The sequence below is a fragment of the Lissotriton helveticus genome, chromosome 1_1 (genome assembly GCF_964261635.1).
Source record: "Lissotriton helveticus chromosome 1_1, aLisHel1.1, whole genome shotgun sequence".
NCBI lineage: Eukaryota > Metazoa > Chordata > Amphibia > Caudata > Salamandridae > Lissotriton > Lissotriton helveticus.
The window spans coordinates 1,005,942,633-1,005,968,740 of NC_136057.1; the positions used below are offsets into that span (position 1 = coordinate 1,005,942,633).

General features: G+C 44.7%; 1 protein-coding gene across 1 annotated transcript in view; it reads right to left on the reverse strand.

Annotated features, from left to right (window-relative positions):
* Window positions 1–25,889, reverse strand: part of AHCYL2 (adenosylhomocysteinase like 2) — a 438,561-nt gene extending 412,672 nt beyond the window's left edge. Inside the window, exon 1 of the mRNA XM_078677646.1 lies at window positions 25,375–25,889. Coding sequence (XP_078533772.1) covers window positions 25,375–25,704 — 330 coding nt within the window. The 5' untranslated portion in view covers window positions 25,705–25,889. The remainder of the gene's footprint in view (window positions 1–25,374) is intronic.
* Between the last annotated feature and the right edge of the window lie 219 nt (window positions 25,890–26,108).

Here is a 26,108-nt window from a genome sequence, read left to right on the forward strand (position 1 = left end):
TTTGCAGTTTTATATAGCGCAAACTTATAAGGTATCAGAGCGCTTGACATGAGCACCAGTTGCAATGCCAATAGCTCAAACTTTAATAATGCAAGACATATTGCATTGCAAATGATTGTTGTTATTATTTTTAGACATGATGCACAGAAGTGGCAACACTATACAGCATGGCTACAGATCATTGCCAATGTTGGCAATGCCCATGCTGTACAACAGGGACAAAAAGGCTATGGCAGATCCAATAATCTCAAAGGTGAAACCTATCAGTTTTGCAATGCTTGTTATGTCTCGGCACAACACCCAGTGATTCTGAGCAAAATCAGTTAATCTCCCTATTAGTGAAAAAGAAAAAAAAGCATGTCACTTGGCAAAAAATCCTGTCACAAAGAGCACAACTGTGCCCATGTCCATGGTCATACTGAAAATATATTTGGAAGTAGGCAATATTAGTTATTACAATAAAAGCACAAAACATCGGTTGTCACAAACATCCATTTCAAAGGAGAAAAGGGCTTCTTTAAAGTGTGTAACATAGTAAAAACACAGCTACAATTGACAAGAGGTTTAACAAGGACGACAAGGAAGAAGAAAAAAGAAAAATAGTACCTAAATCACTGTGTGATCAGCAGAAGGATAGCAATCAAGCTGAAGCAATCAGTACTAGATCCATGCTCTCACGGAAGCAAGAGCTCATGCAGTGTTGCAGGCGAGACCTAAAACCGAGTGCCAGTGCCCACCACATACACAAATTATTAACTGGTTCTGTCCATATGTTGCAAATGTAAGAACTACACAAAAAACATTAGCTTTGTCAATGCATGTTTCGGAGTTTCTTGTATGGGCTTGTGAGCTGCAACCTTGTTACAAGGCTTACTTTATGGTAATGGTTGCCTCTGGGTGGCATTAGCACTTACTTTCGACACCAGAATTCTCTACCCATCCTACGGTTGGCAATCCAGAGTCTAAAGAGCCTGTTCATGGCTACTTGTCCTGCCTAGTCGTAGTCCCAGGATTTGAAGCAGCCACTACAGAGATGCTATTTAGTGGCCTGGCAGGGTATGGCAAGAAAGCTGCTGCCTGGAAGTGGTTTGATGTGTGTTGCCTCCAACACAGACAGCGGTGTGGTGGTCAGCTTAAAGATCCAGCAGTACCATGAGTTGGTCTTGAGGCCCAGAGATCCAACAGCCTTGAGACACCAATGCAGAGCTGGACTGTACTGTGGAGGGCACAGGTGATGGTCGTCTATTCTTCTCCGGTTTTGTGTGCTTCAGCGAGGACGAATACGGTTGCGCCCTTCTCCCTCAAATCAATGAAGTCTCTCTTCCATGATCTGCCCCATCTATCCCCCTTGAAGTTGAGATGCCAAGGTCCAGATCCACATGCTGTCATCTACAATGTCCTCTACAATGTTATTCCCAGTAATGGGACTTCAGAAGAGTAACACTGAGTGAGATGGGGACTCGGTGGTGATAACGAGGAGTTGCATTGAGAGTGTTTGAAGGTCATGGAGAGGGAGCACGATAGGCCACAAGCTTTTAGGGGGTTACAATACTGGCATTTTTTTCTGTCACAGCAACTAAGCACTGTAAGCAACAAATATGCTTAATTAACAACTCTCTGGAAGATGCACTGATGTCCGGTTAAAGCACAGAAATAAAATGGTTTGCAGCCATTATCCCGCATTTTTTTATCCCGCGGACTTTTAGGCCGCATACTATGATACCGCAAGGTCATTGACAACGCATACCATCATCCCGCATTTTTTTACAACACATGTGCTTTTATCACGCATGCCTTTACAACGAAATACGTTGTAAAGGCATGTATGGTAAATGCATTTGCGTTGTAAACCACGACGATGAGAGAGGTAAGTGGGTTTGGGTTAATTTTTTAGGGGTGGGGGTCGTGCTGGGGTAGTGATTGTGTAGTGTAGTGTTGTGTTAGTGTAGTGTAGTGTAGTGGTGGTTGTTTAGTGTAGGGTCGTTCTGGGGGAAGTGTTATAGGGGTTAGGGTAGTGTTGTAGTGTAGGGTCATGCTTGGGTGTAATGTTTTAGGGTTTTGGGTAGTGTTGTAGTGTAGGGTCATGCAGGGGTAGTGTTTTAGGGTAGTGTTGTGGTGTTTGCGTAGTGTAGGGACATGCTGGGTGTAGTGTTTTAGGGTTTAGGGTAGTGTTGTAGTGTTTGCATAGTGTAGGGTCATGCTGGGTTTAGTGGTTTAGGGTAGTGTTGTAGTGTAGGGTCATGCTGGGGGTAGTGTTTTAGGGTTTGGGGTAGTGTAGGGACATGCTAGGGGAAGTGTTATAGGGTTTAGGGTAGTGTTGTAGTGTAGGGTCATGCTGGGGTGTAGTGTTTTAGGGTAGTGTTGTAGTGTTTGTGTAGTGTCATGCTGGAGTGTAGTGTTTTAGGGTTTAGGGTAGTGTTGTAGTGTTTGCGTAGTGTAGGGTCATGCTGGGTGTAGTGTTTTAGGGTAGTGTTGTAGTGTTTGCGTAGTGTAGGGTCATGCTGGGGTGTAGTGTTTTAGGGTTTAGGGTAGTGTTGTAGTGTTTGTGTAGTGTAGGGTTATGCTGGGGGTAGTGTTTAGGGTAGTGTTGTAGTGTTTGTGTAGTGTAGGGTCATGCTGGGGTGTAGTGGTTTAGGGTAGTATTGTAGTGTTTGTGTAGGGTCATGCTGGTTGTAGTGTATTAAGGTAGTGTTTGTGTAGGGAAGTAAAGTGCTTTATGGTAGTGTTGGGGGGGTCGTGCTGGGTAGTGTAAATGTAGGTAATGGACTGTGTGTCAAGGGTGGGTGGTGCAGGGGTACTACATTAGAGTGTAGTGTAAGGTAGGGTAGGGTACTGTTACTTACCTTTACTACTTTTACAACAAGTATACCTTTAACATGCATGCCTTTTCGTTTTAAAGGCATGCATGGTAAAGGTATATTTGTTTTAAAAGTTTGCGATCTCTTAGTTTGCGGACTAATAGTACTTGCGGGATTTTTTTTGCGGGATGATGGTATGCGGGATGTTTTTATGCGGGCTAACGTCATATATTCAAAATGGTTTAGTAACGCCCATGTATGGGTATCAAGTGCAAACATTTCAGCTTGCTGGTTTTAATCCGTCTGAGGTTCAGACACATTCTTCAAAACAGCTTACAAACCACACTATTGTTTTTCTGCAGTCCTTTCAGCAAAGTAATTTGTCCTTTGGTTTGAATAAAATGGCTCTGCTGACATGGTAATGAGATGAGTAGGTACATTAAATTATTGTCGAGATAAAGGTCAACAGGCTTGAAAAGAAGGCTACCTGGGGCACGAGAACGTAACAAGATACAGACTTCTAAAAAGTCACCGTCCCTTCAAATAGCAAATGATAACATGTACTATATAAATGTGTGACAAAACAAGCAGGAAACATGTACCTCTGAATAAATATATATAGTAACAGTGTCAGAAGTCATGTGCGATAGTGTTTCAATCTCTGGAAACCAATACAATTTGAAACTGCACAGTTTCAGATAACAGTGAAAAAGACCAAGGGAAGCTGCAACCCTAAAAACAAAGCACTTGCATGTTTCTTAAAGCATATCATACTGCTAACATGAGGTGTTGTGATAACGAGCACAGTATTAATGGCAAGTTCAGACCAGAACAACCCTCTAAAGCATCTGTCAGATGTTGACGCATGTATAATACGAAATCCCACAAACTGCCAAACCCCGGGATCATACTATGATGCAGTTCTATAAATCTCAAAACCACCAAAGTGCAAATATTGCAAACCTTAGGGGTAAGCAATTTTAAATCCTCAAAGAACAGATCACACACTCAACTGTAAGTAAGATCATTGCAATGTCAATAAAAATGCTGATAACAGTCAGAAAGTCATAAGCAGGTAGAACGCTCATTGCAGCAAATCTAAAGCCATTACCAGATTTAATTGTTCTATTTGAAAACAATTTTTCACTTAATCCATTCTCAAAGATATTCGACAGCAGGTCATACTAAACCCAGGTTCACAAAAATTATGCGAATCTATGGCTTTTTCGCGTATTATGGATTTTTTGCATTTGCCACATAATTCACCATCTGCTACGTAATCTGCAGATTTGAACAAAAAACTGTTTCTAGTTCAAACAGACCAAAAATTACTTAAAATGTGGCGACCTGTTTGTGCACAGTGGAAGGCTTTGCAAGGGTTAACTGGTCAACTTGCAGTTGCTTGTTTCTGTAGTTGGCTGTTAAACTGGTACTAATGAAGTGAAATGTTTGCCCAGATATAACCATGTGTAAAAAATTACAAAATAATGAAGTAATACTATTAAAAAACGTGCTGCACTAAGTTGCAAAATTTGCCTTTTCTTGCTATATAATTTCACCTGCCACATAATTTGGTGCTCCTCTACTTTATAACTACAGTGGCCCTGACCTAACGTTTTATAATCAACATTTTGTATGGTTATGGTGATCCTGAGGTAACAAGACATGCTACTGCTCCAGGACAATTGGGAGAAGGGAGTTAGTTTACTTGAGAGTGAAGCATGAACATAGCAAATATCGTAGACTGGAGGGTAAGTTTAGAAGGAAATACCCAACTTGGGTGTACGAAAAGTGAGAAGTGAGACCTCCAATCAAAGATGATGACTGGAGATCCGACCAGAATACAGGTGTTTGGTTGGTGACCCATCAGACCAGAAAAAAAGATAAAGCTGCATAAAAACCCCAAATGAAGCATTCTGATACAGTATGATCCTGAGACAGTCGTATTTTGACCATTAGCAGCATGACAGAAAAGAGTCAAACAGAACAAACTGGTTTTCTCATGCATACAGTTAATGATTGTAAAATAACAGAGCAGTGAAAGAGGAGGTGGAATTATAAATTCCATGCAATGGAATACTAGTCTCAAATTCGATTTCCTTTGCACAAGCAGGTTTTTAACCCCAAAAATGCATTTGAGCAACAAGATCGCTTCACCGTCAGCCGTTTGCTCAGAATTCTCCCTATTATAACATGATTAAAGCAGTATTCAAATAAAGCCCCACTTTCTGAAAAACATTACTGAACATTTTACTTTATTTTTTTTTACTTTAAAGAACCAAACTGTACAAGCTATGTTTACCTTACTATTTTCAAAAAATATTTCCCTGTTTAGGGAAAAAATTCCTTTTCCTCCATTAAAATAAATACGTCATATGAAACATAAACCACAACCCATAACGGATAACGGATACATTATAATCAGGGTATCCTCCGGGTTCTGGTGACATTCAGAAACTACTCAATTATGTGGTTTACTAGATTACCAGAGATCCACAACAGCCACATCAGACTACCATTTTGCATGTGTGTTATAATGGTGAATGAAGGCCATCGCCAACTGGATGAAGAGCAGCTGCTTCAAACTGAAGTGTGGCAGAGTGGGCTAAAGAACGGTGATGGATTAAACCCAGATCTGTTGACAGGGTGTGAGTGTTTGATTGGTTCAGATGCTCCGTTCATCACCACCCCCTTTTGTACCGCTTCAAACTGAATTCAGACAAGACCGAAGTCTTCATCCTAGGACCCTCAGCATGGAACGATTCCTGGTGGCCCTCCACACGGGGAACCCTGCCAACACCCACAGAACACACACGTAACCTCAGCATCATACTTGACTCCTAGCTCATAATCAACCATCAGATCAGTGCTGTCATCTCATCGTGTTTCCACCCACTCCGCCGGCTTAGAAAGACATTTCAGTGAATCTCCACAGAATCCAGAAACACAGTCATCCACATACTCATCAGCAGAAGATTCTACTATGGCAATGCACTCTAGGGTGGCGTCCCCTTGCGTAAACTTCAGAACGTTCAAAACGCTGCAGTCAGACTGATCCTCAATATCCCTTGCCGCAGCCACATCTCCGAACACCTCAGAGAACTCCACTGGCTCCCAGTCAACAAAAGACTCACCTTCAATCTCCTCATTCAAGACTACAAAGCACTCCATGACACAGTATCAACATACCTGAACCACCGCCTCTCATTCCACATTCCTACCAGATACCTCTACTCCACCCAGCTGGCTCTGGCCATCGTCCCTTGTATCCACAAAACTAGCACCGGAGGAAGACCCTTCTCCTACCTCACTGCCAAGACCTGGAACACCCTGCTTACCCACTTCAGACAATCCCCGTCGCTGACTCAATTCATGAAGGACCTCAAGACCTGGCTCTTCGACTGAACACCTAAGCACAGACAGACCAGCATCCCCACCTCCCAGCACCTTAAGACTCTCACGGGCAAGTAGCCGCGCTTTACAAACCCTGATTGACTGATTGGTACACTAGAGGAAGTGGACAAATAAAGGTATTGTAAAACATTAGTCAAGTGCAGTTCCTTTTAGACACAAAACAGTTGAAGTGGAGTCACGGACAGAGTACCCCACAGTAACTTAATGAACAGCCTGTTGAGAGTAGCGCATTTTACTGCGCAGCTAAGAGTTGAAATGTAGTCCCTTTCAATGTAGTTTAGTCTAGATACTTTGACTGTGTCCTTGCCATTCAGCCATATGAGCAGCCTCTCCCTGGGGAGGATACTTAGGATCGCTGTGGTGCAGTGCATAAGTTCCTATCTTGTCAAGTGTCTTAAGCAAAATTATCAAATAAATGGATGATTGGTCGCACCTCACAAGGGAACAATTTAAGCGATGCGTGAATGGTTTTGAAATGAAAGCAGTTCACTGAATCTAAAAAATATTTGGGGTTTACATCAAGGCAGGCAAAGTAAACACAAGATACACGTTAATTCTGCAGCTGTAATAAATTAGTCAGGAAATCTAATGTCAAAGGAGCAAGCTAATGTACAGTAGCGGTGACTTGACATGTCAAGTATCCTTATCATAAACAATTTAGCAAAGAAGCATGTGAGATAAACAAGAGCAGCCAAGATGACAACCCCCGCCCCCAAAAAAAAAACACAGACACCTTGTATTTCACAGTACAACTATCTAGCACGAAACACACACAGAACATGTACAACACAAATGGAAGTTATGATACAACACAGTTTAAAAACAAGTTGAGGATTTTTTCAACACATGGTCAGTTTGGGGTGTTCATCAGGACTGCTGCCTTACTGTGCAAATAATGCCAGTCAATCAAGGAGAGTGCACCTGTATTCATGGTAAATAACTAATCAAATCTTGATATTAAGTTAATTCAAATCCAATGGTTTATAGAAAGGAGCCAATAATAAGAAAATAAATCTTCTTTATCATGTGTGGTGATAGTTACTGGTCAAATGGTTTCCAAATGTGTATAGCTCCAAACAAACAGGAGTATACTAAGTTTGTACATCTGAATGATTATGAAGTATAGATCATGGGTACATTTTCAGTCACAAGACTGATCAGCAAGGCCGCTCCCTGCTTTCTTTGACACTACATTAAATGTGGATGACCTTCATGGCAGAATTATGGGGGATATTCCTGAGGCTTCACCCTGAAGTAAGGGATTATTTTGGTCTACTACTGATTGCATGTTAGTAACTTGTGACGCACTCAACAGTCTTCAAGGCTTAAAAGTGCAGCTGAAATCTCTTATTAATGGTAATCCACTTTTGGCTACTTAAAGCTGGTCACAACTCCTGACAAATCGGTTTATGTAACGGATCTCAAGTATTAAAAGCATTTCCATCTCATGTGTGTCCGTGAGGGAAGTTAAACTATTAGACTTGTGCCCTTCATAACCACTAATAGGCATACAATTAGAAGTTGAAAAGATATTGAGAGCGCTCTTTGCTGTCAGATACTAAATCTTTTTATAAAGGAAACTTGAAAGACTTCTGGACCTGTTTTGCTAGGTCAACAGGGAAGGATTTATTTTCAGGGGGAAAGACAATTCTGATACAGGAGAAGGAATGGAGCTTTCATGTCATATTGCTGTACAAGGTCCATGATGAGGTTATTCCGAGACGAATAGTTTAAGAATGATAATCGGAGTTCACTGATGTTGAGAATTTATCCATTAGTAGTTTTTTAAAGTTCGGATTCACTTAAATTTCGAGACGGTGATATAATAAATATAGGCCTAAAACCCATGTCAATAACGGGCTGGAACAGCGGTGCATACTGGCAACACTGTTGGTTTCTGGATGCGTAACATACTGAACTGATTATCTAGTAACGGTCTGATCTTTATCCCCATTCTGCGTGGAAGAATTCTTGCTCTGAACATGTAGGTTGATAATAGAACCCTGTTAGATCTGATCCCACGGGCCTTTAAAGACAAATGACTGTCTTCTACAGACATGCTGAGTGTAATACCTTGTGTTGCAATTTTCAAAAACTGGAAGTACTTGCAAAGCTACCAGGTAACATCTTTTGACTGCCAATATAGACCTGTTGGCTTTACCAATGCTTTTTAGTAATGCTGTTCTGAATCTGAAAGAATAGAAAACAAATGTTTTGATGTGATGAAGCTTCAGCAAAAAAAAATACATGTGTTCTCAAGTATGTGCACATTCGAATCATGTCACTACGGTAGCACCACACTTGTGTTACGATACTGCAACCATTTTGTTTTTATTTACCATTAGATTACGGCAGATGCCCATTTCAGAAAAGTAAAAAGAAAACCAAAAACATTCAGTACAGCATTTTTTTCCTTTTTGTAGAAAAGAGCGATCCAGCAAGAAATAGCAGCTGCTAGGCCCTCAAAGATTTTATTTCCACAAATGGATCAGTGAGACAGGGCCCGTTACTAGTGAGCAGGGAGGAGCAATGGGGAAGCTGGGTGGGAGGTTTTTTTTTTTTTTTTTTAAATAAGAAGTAGGACAGGTTGGTGCCACAAAAGGAACAGACTAGCTGGGGAGGGGAGGAAGTAAGCAATACAGAACATGGGGCTGTAGAAGAAGTAACAGACTAACTAGGAGAGCGAGGAGGAAAACAAAGGAAATGCATGGTGTGCGTATTTCAGTGGGTAAGTAGTACACGAGTAAGCAAGCAATCTCGTGAAGTAATAAAAGAAAGGAAAAATGAGTGCTGAATGTAAGCAGTGGACGGATACAAGTCATAAAACCAAAACAATAAAAAAGAATGCTCCAGGGGAAAGAAACACAAGAAGAGGAGGAAAGCCATTGAATAAGAAGCAAGCAAATGTGATTAACAAGACACTCCAATAATGGTAAAAAGTGGGTTGATCTAAACGAAGTAAAAAGCGGTTTGTAGAAGGCAGCTAAAAAATATGGTTTCTCATGAAAAAGTATGTCTACTCGCTGGGCTAGGGTTATGAAAACAAAGATTGAAACAGTCTGGAGTATTCCTACCAATGGATGCTGCCTTGTGCAAATATGGCCTGGCACCCTTCCACTTCCCTACTGGTGGCGAGCGTGACCTCTACTGACCTGAGACTACTATGCTGCTTAAACTCCTTGAGAAAGCAAAAAGTTGATGCCCTTACTGAAATAGACATAGTGCCAATCGAAAGAGCTCTTTATGGGAGGAAAGACAAGTCATATTCAATAGAAGCATAAAATCAGCTAACAAGGCTGGGATTGCAGGGTGCCAGGTGCAAGCACATTCAAAACCTTATTGAAAACGTTTGGCACGTGTGTCAGAACTGACACTTGCACGACCTTGTTTGAGTCTCACCACAATCTGCATTTGTGTTTTTGAAACTGTAGGCCTCTGGGGGCTGAAACTTGGGGCCTTCCCGGCCAGCTGTCTCCGCTGCAGACAAGCTACTTTGCTAGAATATGTACCTATGTATTTTACCGTTTGAATTATTCTGCCTCATTCATTGTCAGCACCACCCAACATGGTAAAGCTCTTGGGCAAAGCTTTAATACAAGGGAAATGTTATTTCAGGAGAGTACCTGTAGACAAATAAATCATTCAGTTTAAATGAAAGCAGGTATATTGTTGAGCCAAGATTGAAAAACACAATTATAAATGCAAGAGCTACATTTACCACAATACCAAGATGCCTCACTAAAAGTACCCTAGCTAAAGCGCCAGCTTGTGAAAAGTTCTGTGCTGCTGTGTTTGAACGCTACCATAATAGTAAAATATGCAGAGAAGCTTGGGGCAGGAAAGTCCAGAGGCGCTCACTGAGGTAGTTGCTTATTTGTAAGGAGCAATAAGGGCTGTTCAAAGCAGAATGGTGCAAAATGGGTTCGGCCCAGATTTTTAGATTACCCGGTTTTGGACTTTTTACTGTGGGTGAGTCTCACTACTTGTGCCTCACTCACAGTAATCATATGGTAAATGGACTGTGCATGGTTACAACCAGTATCTTTTTAAGATAAGACCGCCTGCAATGCAGCAAGGATAAGGATCACTAGGCTGGTTAAACACATACAGACATGTGCACATAAATGTACGGGCTGCGCGAATGAGACTCATGTTCAGCCCAGTAACTATGCACTGGTAGCTTGGCGCAGAGGGGACTCTGCACGGTTAGATATTGACCTGGGGTAGGCCTTATAATATTAGCGGACACTCATAGATAAAGTTAGTATGGGTTACTGTTTGGCTGCAATGACATTATTTTATACAGAAAAGGACATCTGATTAAAAGTGCAGCTTCGTTTTGTTTTGGCCTGCAGCAAGGTATCAAACTTGGTACGAAAGTGTGCGCCATGGTAGATTGTGCAAGTTACAAGCAGATATAGGTACACCTCATGGGTCATCCAGAATACCTTATGGGTCATGCAGAATTGTCATATTTTTCTGGCTCAGCTCAGGATGAGAGTCCAGGTCTGTAGTCACCATACTGGGCCCCGTTAATTACTCTGCTCCCCAGCCACAAAGGGAGTAATTAACAGTGCTTCCAACAGCTCCTGTGGAGGAACGTCTAAGGAAGAAAATATGCATCTGTTTATTAGCTGTCACACTGTATCAGGGTTGGGACAGCCCAAGCCCAATGAACAAAGAGGAAGCCCAGACAGCTGGAGCCAACACAGGAAGGGGCTCCCCATTGAAGTTTTGGCGGGAAAGACCCTGGCAGGGATGTCAGCTAGGGGCAGAGCTGAGGCACCCAGAGGATTGTGAACAGGGACTTCTTGACTGCGCCATCTTGCATTTTCACAGCAAACTGTGCAGGAGGGTTGGGCCAGGGGAACAGGGGTGATGTGGCACCCTTGGATTGTCCAGGGGTACTTGGCTTCTAGAACTTTCCACGCCCATTTAAAAAGTCTTGTACAAGGGAGAGTTGTTGCCGTTGGATTTTGATGTGGATTGCAACAACAGCAACATCATGGAAAGCTGGAAGGACAAGCCCCCTGATGGACTACGGACTATGCCTACAGCTGACCCCATCATCAGTGAGTCGCTCGATGACCACCTCTCTACCAAGGAGAGCACTTTCTAGGCCAGGCGGCCTGGTGGGAAGAGCTCGCCACAAGGCAAAAATAAGCCCAGAACCGTGGCAATTGGCCCAACTTTGCCCGAATTATGGTCCTTTAAATAATCTGATCGAATTTTTTTTTTTAAACACTAAAAGTGAGCGTGTGGGGGCTCCGTCAGCGCATTTTGAAATTACTACCAGGGTGGTGGCTCAATGCCTGTAGGCTGGAACAACTGCAATGGCTTATAGCTGGGGTGTGAGAGTATTTTTGTGTGTGTCCCCCCTCCTGACAGGGTCTTTGAATCCTGAGAACTCCACTTGCTCCCCCCCCGAGCCTAGAAGTCAGTCCCGGGGGATCTCCGCCGCCCACTACCGAGAACAAGACATGTGGGGGCCCTCATTCAGTCCACTGTTTGAGGGGTGGGGAGAAAATCTTCGCTTTCTCTCTGCCTACTGGAGGACAGCGTGGGCAGGGAGAGCAGGCGAAAGAGCAGAAAAGACTGCTGGCTCCTACGTAGCACAGGAGCTCCATGTGGGTGGCTGCACCCCCAACATTAAAAGCGGACATCGGGGTGCCCTGGGTGGTAGGGGCGCCTGTTAAAATAAAATTGTTTTTTGTTTTTTTTAAACATGTCGGCTCCCGAGCACAGCAAGAGACTTATAGTAAAAATATTCACTGCTTCCACGGAGAGAGCCCCCCCATAAAGCCCTGCCCCAGAATGACAAGCACCATCGACAGTATTAAGAATGTGATTGGAGCTGCATGAACGCAGCTGTCCCCCTTTCGTCAACTTTTATAAACTGACACTATGTTTGCGAGGTCAAAGAACCTTGGATCCAGCCAGGATATTCACTATTAATTCAAGCACTTCTTTGACTACAGCTTTTGCTCCACAAATAGGAGTCCGGCGCTTTCTAGAGACTGTTTTCATGCCTGCATTTTATGTGGCATGAGGTGTATAAAAACACAGGTACAGAGATGTTGATATTTACTTCAAATGCTTTATTGATAGCATAATGCTGACGACAATAATTGATTAACGTTGAAATGCTTTATTATCCTTAAGGATATTTACACATAGTTACTGATTATGGTGACAATGGTGGTTTTTAACATATAGATTATCTTTTAATATGATGGACCTTTGGCAAATCCAATGGGAGTGCTTTGTTTAAGGTGATACATCAGTTAGAACCTCACAATGTAAGTGGAGAGGTTGTAATTTTGGGGATCAGAACCCTTTAGGGGTTAAATGTGATTTCATAGTGTCACTGAGGTATTTCTATCTGCCTTATGTATGTATATATTTATAAATAGAGGAGAGGAGTTGGCCTAACGGCTAGGGCGGTCGACCTCGAATCTGGGGATCTGGGTTAGAGTCTCGGCAATGACGCTGAACATCCTGTGATTCTGGGCAAAACGCTTAATCTCCCCGTGCCGAACAAAAAAAATGAATGCTTCCTGATGTAATGCAACTGGTGCTATGTAAAGTGCTCTGATACACAATTCGGGTCTAGTTCGTGCTATATAAAACTCTGTAAAATAAAAAAAATAAAACTGATTTTTTTTTTAATGAATGAGCAGTATTTAGTAGTTTGTATGTAATTAATGTATTTCTCCTTTTATAAAGACTGGATAATCACTTATTGAGTGTTATTACTGCATGCCAGCGAACGGTGATTGCTAGCCCACATCACTTCACTTGAGGAGTAGGACTGCTCTGCTTCCCTACAGTGAAAGAGTCAAATGCGACAATGGGTAGATTGATCCCCAGTAAAGGAAAGCGGAGGACATATTACTTGTGCAGGCCTCACACCACAGAGTCACTAGAATTATGTGATTATGCAGCCGCAACCATTTTCACATAATTATAGATTAGCCGCATTTGCCACATAATCCGTCATCTTCTGCATGCTCTCCAGATTTTGAATTTTAAAAAGTTGTTTCTAGCTCAAACACTTCGAAGGTTACTCAAAACGCAACAACATGTGTTGCCACGCAGTCAAAGGCTGTTTGAAAAGGTACACTGGTTGTTTATTGCTATATGTGGTTGTTAAATTGTGGTGCACCCAATGCCCAGACAGTGTTAACAAGTGTCAAAATGACACAATAAGTAATACTGGTACAAAATATGCCGCATTACACTGTATAATTTTCCTTTTCTAGCTGTATAATTTACTCACCCTGCCGCATAATTTGGCTCCCCCCTGCCATATAAATCCAGTGGCTCTGAGGATAACCCAAATTATTACACAGTACCTCTTGAAAGAATGTAGTTTGAAAAATATTTTGCAGCCTACTTCAGTCTTTCGGGACAGTTGTGTTCCCTGCAGTTCGGTGAAAGAAAACCCACTTGGTAACTTGTAAATCCTTCGATAGAATCGCAACACCCCATCTGTGAGATATCATTGCCGCCAACATCACACCAAAGTACACACAGACATCACGAGCTATCCTTACCCACGGCTTTCATTAACGCTGTGAGCGAGTGCCATTGTCTCCAGTCAGAACACAGTGAAAAGAGTTTGCTGCTTTAAATTTCAGACATTAATTACAAAGGGCGGGTGGGGAGGATGAGTAGGGAGGCGTCTGACTGCTACTTGTACACATTGCCCGTGTCTGAACAGAGCTATCCTTGCAATGTGGTCGCTAATCAAGTGCCGTGCGTTCCCTCAAATAGACGGGCCTTCTCCAGTATGCTATAATGAGGGATCTGTGCAATCCTAGTGCCCTGCTTAGGACAGAGGCTGTTTTATGCTACAGTAACAAACGGTGGGGGGGGGGAGCAAAGCACATACTGAAGACAGCAAAGGTGAGCCAAGATCAACAATAACCAAGGAGGCCAAGACTGCAATACTCCTTTAACTACAATCGAAGGGCGAAGACTGTCGCTCAAACGATAATTTAAATGTGAGCTTCTCTCCCTACACCCCCTACCTGAACCTCGACAAGCATAGTAAGGGGGCTAGCTGTTCTTTAACAATGCACAATTGGTCCAATACCGCCGTCAACCGGGGGCGGTACGAACAAGCACATATGAGGTGTTGACTTTTCCGCAAAGACACACGTTAATGTTTCACCTCAATCCGCCCAAACACCTCACAAAGCAACATCAAACGGCTAGAGAACGGGTCTGCGGGAATACAATCCTCCTCGCCAGTTTTGTGATCAGCACCTTAGATTATGGGAGATAAGCAAATCCATTGTCACAAAAGTGACAATGGAAAGGCGCGACATTTCACATCTCACCAGTGGGCGCCACACAACAGCCCTTTCAGTACCTTACCCCCTCTGAACAATGCTCCCTTAGACTACTTTAAATACCCATATGTACTGCGGTTTAAAAACACGTAGCCTCCACCACCACCTCAAATCAGAATAACAAATTTGAACAGGTTAGGTACTAAATAAAATTCACCACGTTTAGATCGATACATAATCATATTCGACTAGCAAAGCACTACCGTATAGCAAACGACGTATCTGCTATTGAAATATATCAAGGTGTGTGTTTTTACGAATCTGCCATTTATGCCGTACTTCACCCCAAATTATTCAAGAGACCCTTATGTCAGGTGTTAGCAAGCGCTCGCTTCCCACGAACTGGGCGCCAAATCTGTCTGCCTTAGATTCATCTTCCAGTCACATCTAGACCAGACTAGCACTTTCCCTCTCTACCCACCGACCTAAAGCTTCAGGCCACCTTCCCACCATGCACTGTCGCTCTTTCTGCTGACAAAATACGAATTTTGGGATATGGCATCCACACAACACCTTCCTCATCCCCTCTACTAATCTATCTCACTATTTATTCCTTCTAGTGCTCTTTTGCATCTCGCATGCCTGCTTAAGCATTTTAAGGCAACCTAATGGTGGCAAAAAAATGCTATTCAAATAACTTAGAGGGCCATTAGGATGGCGGGCGGACCCTAGCGGTGCTGGGACCGACCGCCAGTGGTGCGGCGGTCCCACCCCGACAATTAGGGTGCCACTGCCACCGTGGCAGGGGCATCCTCCATTCCCAGCATTGTGGCCGCCCGCCACAATGCTGGGAATGCACTGCGTGCATTGTCATGCACAAGGTGACAGGCACGCGAGGTGCCTGCCACCATGACCATGACAATGCAGGGGGGTACCATAGGTAAGCCCCCATGTGCACCCCCCAATACCCTGGGGGTTCGCAAAGGGTCCCCCGTAAGAGGACTTCGCATGCCTTTCCGTGGCGGCATGTTTCCGCGCACATGCTAATATGGCTGGCGGTGTCTAGCAGACACCGCCACCATATTAAATCCAAGTCGACCGGGTGGAAAGCGTCGAACGGACTCCCCGTCCGCTGCGGTACCCCCCACCACACTAATATGGCGGGGGGTAAATGGGTGGCAGGCGGTGAAGGATGTAGGGCGGATCGCCACCGCCATGCGGGCAGTGGCGATCCGCCCTACATCCTAATGGGCCCCTAAGTGTCTAGTGATTTTACGAGTGCAGGCTACTTTCGAACAAGAAATGCCAGGGATTAGCAGTGACACAGAAATTAACAGGTCATCGCAATCTTATAAAGGGCGTATATGTCTGGAAATGTTATGCACCTAGGGCCAAAGTAATTTCTGGACTAAGACGGAATTACTTACGATTTAAAAAAAAAAAAAGGAAATACAGAAAACTATTAACAATGTCCTTTTTTAAGACTATGTCACAAAAATATGCACTTCTAAGGTTTCACCACACTGAATACAGTCCAACAGGATCTAAATTAACACCAGTTTTATAGAATAGTTTGTTGGAGAGCCTGGATAAATGCCTATCTAAAAAGGTAAAAAGTACATCAATTTTCTACAGCTAAGGGAACAGGACTACAGTGGTGGTTCGTCCATTGGGGGCGTTGCCCCACTAGCCATGGACGACCGTCACTGCTGTCACTGGTCTGACACACTGCACACTGTGCAAAAAGTAATAAGTATAAAGTAAAATTATGAGCGTGCACAAGAATAGCCGACAGAGCAGTCATAATTGAGGCCGGAGTCACAAATCGTGACATCATCGCGATCGCGGAAGGTGTGGGGGGCGGGCCTGCGGCAGTGCAGCGTGTGACTCACTGTGATTATCAGCGTCCGTGGCAGGCAGCAGTGTGCGCATTTAGGACAAGTCATTTTTATGACTTGCCCACGCATGCGCACACAGGCAATAGCCCCTTCCCTCCTCCTCCTCCTCCTCCTCCTCCCTTAGCCGTCAGACAGAGACCCGGGGGAGCCGGGTCTCATTATGGGCAGTATTTGCCCTGCTCTTTAGCCAATACTGGCGCAGTGGCGATGTTATGCTGCGCCAGGATTGGCTGAGTTAACGAGGATGGTGGTGCTGCCGTGCGTGGGTGGGCGGCTGACTGCCAGATCTCTGGTGAACAGAAGGCAGCGCGAGGATAGGAGAGATCTTTTCAGGCTCCAAGGTTCGTGACCAATCACTGCAGGGCTTTAATATGATGCCTTGCAGTGATGGACCCCTACTCCTGTTGCCGCGCTGGAGTCTAAATCTACTTCCAGCTCCTGCGTATTTGCCTCCAGGACGACGAAGATCGAAGTGTGGACGGTGCAGGTGCAGTTGAGACGAGTGGTGTTATTTATTCCTCATTCCCAATCTGACCACCACCATGTCACTCGTCATCTCTCTGACTACATGCCACGCTCAGGCCCGGGCCTGGCCTCACAGCAAGCCCGCAGCAAGGCAGGCAGCGCTAGTGTCAGTGTTGGCCTAATGGCCTCAGAGACGCTGAAGCAGGCACCGCCCGTGTGTAAAAAAAGAAGGTAAAAAAACAACATCAAAAGTGTGCTGTTTACCGTTTCAAATCCCTGTTGGGTGGGATTGGGCTGTAATGCTGTTTACTTTGCAGTATAAAAATTGCTGTAATAAGGGTATATAAATATGTGTACTGTACGTGGTTAAACTTCTGCCGCCCTTGGAGCTGGCCTGAAGTTCAAACTGTCTGTGCCGATTCCTTCGTTCATGACAGCTGATGTTCCCCTCACCTGTGCAGCTGTCTCTGGTCACACTCCCTTCTTACTACCAAACACCTCTGGGAGGCTAGACCATGAAGAGACTAGAGTGCGCGTGGGCAACAATAGGTTTGAATTCCTCTAGTGCCACACTTGCAGCGGAGTTCCTATGATTTTTGCCCCGGCAATTTGTCCGTTAGTCCACTTTTCATGATAGTTTTTCCTTACTGAGAATATGTCAGTAAACAGGTCTTGCTATTTTTTAAGTATATTCTCAGTTAGGAACCGTTTGAAATGTTAACTAACTGATGAAAAGGTAAACATCAGCGCTGATCATAAAAAAGGGTTTGTGATTAGAGCATAAATCACATAAATGCACCTGCAGAAAACAGTTTTTGCACAGGCTCGCATTGTTCAGGATACAACCCTTGTTTGCTCTCTCGTCCCCTCTAATATTGCTTTCCCACCCACAGTCTTACAGCGCGGTCAATTAGAACTACAGCAGCGGTAAACTCGTTGCTCGCTCGTGTCTTTTATTTGCTCTAAACATGGTTCCCGTGCTGCAGTTGCTCTTCGCCAATCTGGCCCAGGAGATCAAGGTGCTGCAGGACACCTTGATATGCTTGGTGCACTGGGAGTTGGGGTCATACTGTGCCACAGATGTGAGGAAGTTAATTGTACAAATCAGAGAGCTTATTAGTTCCGTTTCTTGTGCGAGTGGAATGTAAACAGCACTGCACAGTTACACAAACCTGCACGCAAGGACTTGTTCTAAAATACCACAGAGAGAATTATTTAAAAATTAACATGGTGTTGTCACATGGTTTGTTTTCCCTCAATGATTCTAGTTTATGCAGATTATTGTACTTTAAGAGGTGGGGTGTGCAGCCTTGGTAAGGACCCAGCTGTGTGATGTCACTGGTAGTGACATGTTCTGCGAGGTGCTCGGATGCTATGGACTGGAGTCGTACCCTTTAAATTAGCATTTTAGTGTTTCTTTCCTGGTTGGTAAATTCATTAATTTCGTTCAAGAATGTGTTTATTACTGTTTTTTGTTTATTCAGGCACTGCTCTCTTCATCTGCTATTCATTTTACATGTGTACTCCATTATTGCTGCATCCATGCTGGGTGGTGTTCTTGGGTCACATAGGATGCCTTGGGGCTTGTTCCCTACATATGTTGCCTGTTTTCAGGCTGTCAATCGCCCCCATTCCTTTTGTTGTTACCCACAGAGGCCAAATACCTCACATGTGCATGCATTGTGTGTCTATCCATTACCGTGTGCGCTTCAGTGGTCAGGGTACCATCTCTGTGCAGTGTTCACCATTGTCACCTGGAGTTTTTTCAGATATTACACAGCGGCTTAATCAGCATCTGAATACTGATAGGCTGGGTTAGTTTAGCTCTGGGGATAGTCAGTGTGATTACAAAAATGGCGAGAAAGACCCCACAAACCCACCTTATGGCAGTCAGACTCGCTCACGCGCCACCGAGCACTCACCTCAAACTTTTACGCCCCACTACTTTCAAACGTCACCAGCCGCCACTACAGGACTATAGTCTCCAGCAATAGTGCTATTGTCCAAAACATTTATCAACAAATAAGGCCAGTTAATATTCCATGCTCTGTTCATGAGAGGTAACTGAACCTTCGTAAATACTACTGTTGCTTACTAGTTACATTTCCCTCCACCACCTCATTTGTAAATAGATTTACAAAGTTTGTGTTCTTTAATAAATTAATGATGACTTCTAAGCTTTAATGTTTTTTCTAGTCCGGCTTACTTGCTGAAGATCGTGATTGTTCTTATCTTCATCATAAAAGGCGGGCAGAGGACAACATAATTCATAATGTGTGTTCTTACATCTATTTCTATCATTACCACAACCCAAACCATGCACCATCACCATTTTTACTGTTTGTCGGAATATGCCACCACATTTAACCAAACTATACATTACCACATTCCTCATTTACTCCACTGCCTATCCTTGGATGCTCTACCCAAAACAGGCAACTGGTGCCTACCTCGAATACTGTTTTTCACTCCTACATAATGTAACGCCCTACTGCCACATTTTATTTCTTATTCACCTGCAACTTCATTCCACTATAGTTTTGCACCATAAAATACTCTTATTGTCCTCACCTCATACCATAATTGTACTTGCCCCACAATATACCACCATTGCTCTGCACCCACGCTACGGCTTTGTTGGCCCATGTCACACTAATGCCCCTACACCGTCCAGCAGCACTTTCACTCCAGTCTCCATGGTACTGTTATTGTCCTCACCTGCGACTACCATTGATGGGCACAAAAGATTTTCTATTACAGTCTCATACCATTTTAGGCCCTGCCTCATGCTATACCATTGCACCGATCGAACTTCCACCATGTACCACTTTTTCATGCTTGCTTCCAAGGTGTACTCTTACTGCCAACATCTAATAACACCATTAATCTTCCCCCACACTATGACTTGCGTGTATGTTCCCTGACATGAAGATGGTGAGGTCCAGCTCGCTGCTAAGATAAAAGAAGAATAAAAAAGTATGCTGATGAAACTTTAAGTAAGGCATTTGTTTTGGAGTTAGATAAACTGAAAGAAAAAGACCTCCCACACCCCATGAAGGTTGGGTTGAAGAAATAAATGGAAAGCACTCAAAGCGCTGACACTGCTGAACGTATTCCGATGTTGGCAAGGGACAAAGTTAGCTAGCACATCTCACTCGGCGGCCCAAATCTAGCTCAATAAACTCTACCGCATACAGGAACCCACCACTGTCCGGCATTGTCTCCGCCTTAAAACACTGCCGCTGATGTCCCCTTCTACAACCAGACAGTCCCCACGTAATACCTCCAGTGCCCTTCCCTTACCTCAACACCGTACACTCAGACCATTGCGGTTCCCATAGTGTCGGAACTTGTAGGCAACATGAGCACCTCTTGCTGTCTCTGAAATGACTATGGGCCAAGGGTGCTGCAGGGCGGCAAGGTGTGCCATCTGCGCTTTAAGTGCACATTAAAGCTCCCGGGCTGTGCCCATCGCGACGCTACAGTCTCGTAGTGGTGCTGGTAGAGGAGGAGGACGCGATGCTCATTGCAACATCAATGGCACTGCAGTCGCCGTGAAAGCGGTCATTCCTCTACAACAGTGTTTCCCAAACTGGGGTCCGCGGACCCCCAGGGGACCGTGACACATTCCCAGGGGGGCCATAGGCAGCAGTTTTAAAAGCACAGCAAATTTTCTAGTATAATTAACAGAGTTCGAGCAACAATAAAAGTGTCAAGATAATGCCAGTGATTAATGTACCTGCTGGAGAGAGAGGAGAGTTTTGTTCAGTGGCAGCTTTGACTTAACTAATGTAGCACAGAGGGTTAATGTGCCTACTGCAAAGAACGTGTAACATGCATTTTAAAAAGCAGATTTTATGTGTATAGGTCCTTGGTTACTGCTTTTCTCACAGAGATTCTTTTGTTACTGTGCACTTATAAGTGACAATCATAATCTAGCAGAGGGACCTATAAGGTGTCATCAAAGAGCTTCTTGCAAACTGCATGGTACCAGTTAGTAACTTATGTTTTTTAGCAGTAATTCATTATCCTGATGCTGTTAAAAAGATTTATTTGGGAAGAAATACATTTTTCATGTTAAAGTCAATGCTAGCCACTGTGTTGTGTTCTGAATCCTGAGTTTGTGCTTTTCCAGACCAAGCACTCTTTAAAAATGCCTACCAATATGAATGACATGTGAACACTACACCTTGTAGTCCCCTTTACCTTATGTAACATTTTATATACACTGGTTTACATGTATGATTCATTGTCTCTATGTTTGTGTTGTAAAGTGCTCTGACATGCTACAATGGTATGAGAGATGGAAATACATGTGACAGAGGGGTATTCCTTCAATATAAAATACTTTGGGCAAGATGTGCGAACTGTTTTTATATGCGCAAACGGGTTCGCGAACCCGTTTGCACATGCAAAAACCTATTGGGCAATGTACATAGCCTATTTCGCGAGTCGCACATTTTTTGCGACTTGCTAAATAGGTTTTGCAACTTGCTATTTGGAAGGGGCATTACCTTCCAAATAGCGAGTCTCAAAACCATGTACAAATGTTTTGCGACTGCAATTGCGGTCGCAAAACACTCGCAATTATCACCTACTTCAAGTAGATAGTAATGCATTCGCAAATGGGAAGGGGTCCCCTTTGCAAATTTATTTATTTATTTATTTATTTGAACTTTTACCACGCACAGCTACCCACAGTGGGTTTCCCGGCGCTAGGGACAGACTGGAGAAGAAGATGTCAAATAAGCCAGCAATACTGGAACCAGCTAATTATGTGAACAACAGCGTTTTCAGTGCTCTACGAAAGCGAAGAAGACTGGTCTCCAATTTAATGGCTGTGGGCAGGGCATTCCAATATTTGGGACCAAGGTAGGAAAAAGAACGTCCCCCCATCCTTACCAGCTTAAATCTTGGTATGATGAAGTTCCCAATTTCCGAAGATCTTAAGGCACGTTTGGGCCTGTAAGGTTGCACCAGCTTTTGTAGATATGTGGGTGCAATGCCTTGCTTGATTCTAAACATGTAGCACAGTGTCTTAAACTTTATGCGGCTAGAGATCTTAAGCCAATGAAGATCATGCAAGGCAGATAATGCCGAAGTTCTTCTAGGAACATTCTTCAGAAGTCGCGCAGCTGCATTTTGTACAACCTGCAATACTTTAACAGTGGCTACATCAGCGCCCAGATATAATATATTGCCATAGTCCAGGCGAGATGTTATCAATGCCTGGACAACCGTCCTACGGGAGGGAATGGGAAGCATCCATAAGATCTTTTGTAGCCACCTAAGAGTAGAAAAACAGGTTGCTGCGACCTTAGTGGCTTGCTGCTTCATTGTTAGCTTGTCGTCAATTTGGACACCCAAATTACGTACAGCATGTGTCGGTACAGGGAGTGAACCCATCTCATTTGGCCAGTGCTGAGGGCCCCAGAGGTTCTTATTTTTACCCAGAATGACCACCTCTGTCTTCTCCCCATTCAGTTTGAGACAGTTCCTCTGCATCCAGTCAGCCACAAGAGCGAGGCCCGACTTTAGTGCAGAGGGGTTATTCTCGTCTCGCCCTGATAGGGAAAAGACGATCTGGGTGTCATCCGCGTAAGAGAACAGAGTCAGCCCCGCCTGCTCTACGATGTTAGCCATGGGTTTTACATAAAGATTGAACAATAGGGGGCTGAGTATTGACCCTTGGGGGACACCCCGCGCTGATGGACAAACCGCTGATGCAGCCTTAGGAGAGAACACTTGAAAGGTTCGCTCACCAAGGAAGGAGGCCACCCAGGCTAAGGCCATACCAGTCACACCGAGAGACCGCAGAGAGTCGAGAAGGATGGAATGTGACACAGTGTCGAAAGCTGCGCTCAAATCCAACAGGATGAGCGCCATAGTTTCACCCTGATCGACACCGTGTCGGAGACTCTCTGTTACCCCAAGAAGGGCAGTCTCGGTCGAGTGGCGGGACCGGAAACCAGACTGGGATGAGTAAGAAGCCAGAACTTTCCACCAGTTCAGTAAGCTGGGTATTAATGTGTCTCTCCAACACTTTAGAAAAGATGGGTAACAAGGATATGGGGCGAAAGTTAGCAGGATTCAAAATATCAGCACCAGTCTTCTTTAACAAGGGCACTACCATAGCGTGTTTCCATGGCTGGGGGACATATGCCTCAGTAAGTGAGGTATTTAACAATTTAACAAAGATCTGATGGATGGAGGAATCTAGTTGTTTCAGTATTTTTACTGGAAGTGCATCGCACGGAGAACCAGAGTGCACACTATTTAGACAAGAAGAAAAAGAAACATTGTCTAGTGGCTGCCATACAGAGAGTTTGGCGCCGTCATCGACACTAGCAGATGACTGAACAGAGCCAGATGCAGAAGATGTTACCACCGGTGACGGGGTGAAAAGATCATAAATCATGTCGACTTTCTTGATGAAAAAGTCAGCTAAGGATTGACATTGAACCGCATCAAGCGCGGGGAGCGCAGGAATAGAGTCTGCTCCTGTCAGTTTTTTTACAACTGAGAAGAGTACCTTAGGGCAGTTTTGTGCATCTGCAACTATTTTTTTAGTAAAGTCTGCTCTGGCTGTTTTGCAGCTTTTATGATAGCCCTTCAGAGCTTCTCTATATGCTACTTTGCGAGTAGGGGAATAATTATACCTCCACTTTCTTTCTAGAGTCTTACATTGAGTGCGAAGGCACTTAAGCTTGTCGGAAAACCATGGTGCAGGAGGGTGATGAGGCATAGTTTTCTTAGATGTCAAGGGAAGGGTGAGATCAACAGCATTATTTAACCACTAACCAACTGCGCAGTTTAGTGCAGAGAGAGGTAGGTCAGTGTTAGGAAGTGTCCTCAATAATTGTTTATTAAGTTCTGGCATATTAATTTTCCCCCAACTGCGTGTCCGTTTATCTGTACCCTTTCTGGTCTGTGATACTATCCTGGTAGTATCTAGTGAAAAAGGAACAGCAAAGTGGTCGCATGCAAAATTATTTTTTAAGGGCAGGCTGGGGTCCCAGGGACCACTGCCTGCTCTTAAAAAATGAAACAAAAACGTTTAATCTTCTTTTTTTTTTTTTTAAATGCACGGAAAACGGGCTACATTTTTTTTTAAACTGCTTTATTTAAAAGCAGTCCCAGACATGGTGGTCTGCTGAGCCCAGCAGGCCACCATCCCTGGGAGGTCTGGCATTCCCAATGGGCTCGCAAATTGCGAGAGGCTCATTAATATTAATGAGCCTCGCAATTTGCTACCCATTAGGAATCCTAAACAGTGTTAAACACACTGTTTTACATTTCATTTAGCGACTCTCAATACCAATTGCGAGGCACTAAATAAAATGGTCGTACATCTGGCCCCAAAATCCTTAGTACTTTGAGTATTTGATTTGTGTGCACACGTGTGTTTTTTTTTTTTAAATTACTGTTTTAAAAATTGAAATTAACACATACAGATTGCTTGGGGGTCCCCGGCTTCCAGTGGTGACTCAATGGGGGTCCTCAGGAGTCAAAGGTTTGGGAACCACTGCTCTACAGTGGTGAAACATCACTCGAGCGCATGCCTCTCAGCACAGGGCTCACTGTGATCGCCTATGTGTTTTCAGTAACGCCACTGCACCCAAAGTCTCTGCCCAGCGCCCCATACTCAGTTCTGCCCACTCCTCACAACTACGACTATGTATGTCTCCGTACCTTGTTTGAAGGTTCTGGAAGTCACAACAGTGTGGATTGCCTTCTACACCGAGCCCCCACTAACCTTTATGTACTGCCTATTATTCATTCATGTACACATACCAATACACTCTTGTTTATTCAATTTCATTTTCTCCAAAACTCCACTTACTCTCCTGCCTTTCATTCCTACCCTACCGCACTGGCCACGAACATCACCTTTTTCTTCTGCCCTGTCCCACATCTCCTGTTCCCATACATCAACCTAGTGTCCACTATCTTCATCAGTGTCTGTAAAGATGCTCCGTAGGCTGTAGTTAGAAGAAATACAGTGTCACATCAAATTAAGCTCATTCATTTCCCCTTCCTCTCTTTCACAAACCGTTTCACTCATCGCCAGCCGCCTCCATCCTCTGAGAAGGAACCATCCCTAACCTATGGTTTAACGTACCTTGAGGGGACCCTGCAAAGTACATGGTGCAGCGCCCACGCACCGGACCCAGGCAGGAGCCCCCATGCCAGCCAGGTGCCTGTCGCCCGTGCACAGAGCCGGAGGGGGCCACCTGGAACTTGGGGCCCCCTTCCACGCACAGCGGGGGCTATTGTCACGCCAATGCCTTCACCTCTCCTTTCAGCCTTCGATTCCCTTTCATTCGCAGGGTCCCCCTGTCCTTTCACCCCAACACCCCTTCTCTTTCCACAGTCACATTTCCTTCCACCTTCAGATTAAGTTATCTTTTACCGGGGGCCAGTCGTCGTCCCCCCCCCCCCCCCCAGCCCCCAGCCCCCTTACATCTCACTCTCCTTGAGTTCTAGGCCTTAGACTCTCACCTTCTTGACGGTGCGCGGGGCCTCCGAGATGCCCCCCTCTGCGCTCAGCCTCGCATCCTCCGACTGCCGGTGGTGCCGGTGCGGGTGCTCGCTCCTCTTCAGGGCAGAGGCCGGGGGCTGGGCGCCCTTGCCCCCCGGGGGCAGCAGCAGCATCGCAGGCGACGGCTCGGCGGGGGAGATCGGGGGTGCGGGGCTGGTGCGCGGGGGCGGCTCAGACAGCGCGGGGGTCACAGCCAGGATGGGCTTGAGCGGGGGCTCGGCGGCAGGAGAGGCTCCGGACACCGTCTCCGGTGGCAGCGGGGCGCCAGGGGCAGCTACCTGCACAGACATGGCTGGGGTGGGTGGGAGATGGACGGGGGGCTCCAGCGGTGATGGCTGTCGGTGTGCGGTGTCAGGGGGCGATGCGTGCGGTCTCGCGGCAGCCTCTGCACTGCGCTCTTCTCTCACAGTCACAGACGTGAAAGCCGGCCCCTCACACAACAAACACTAGCACGCTGCAGGCTGCCGGCAGAACTGCCCCTCATGGAAAGAGAAAGAGGACTGGCTGCGGTCAGCTGAGTGTCAACGGGAGGCGTCGCCATGGAGGCCATCTTACAGAAGGAACCCTTTCCTTTCGAACAAAAGGCCAGCGAGCATGAAACGTCCCTGTACGCTTCACACGTACGTGACGCATTTTTTTCACCTAAAATCTGTACAGAAAATGTAAACTGTAGATTTCAATGTTACTTGTTTGA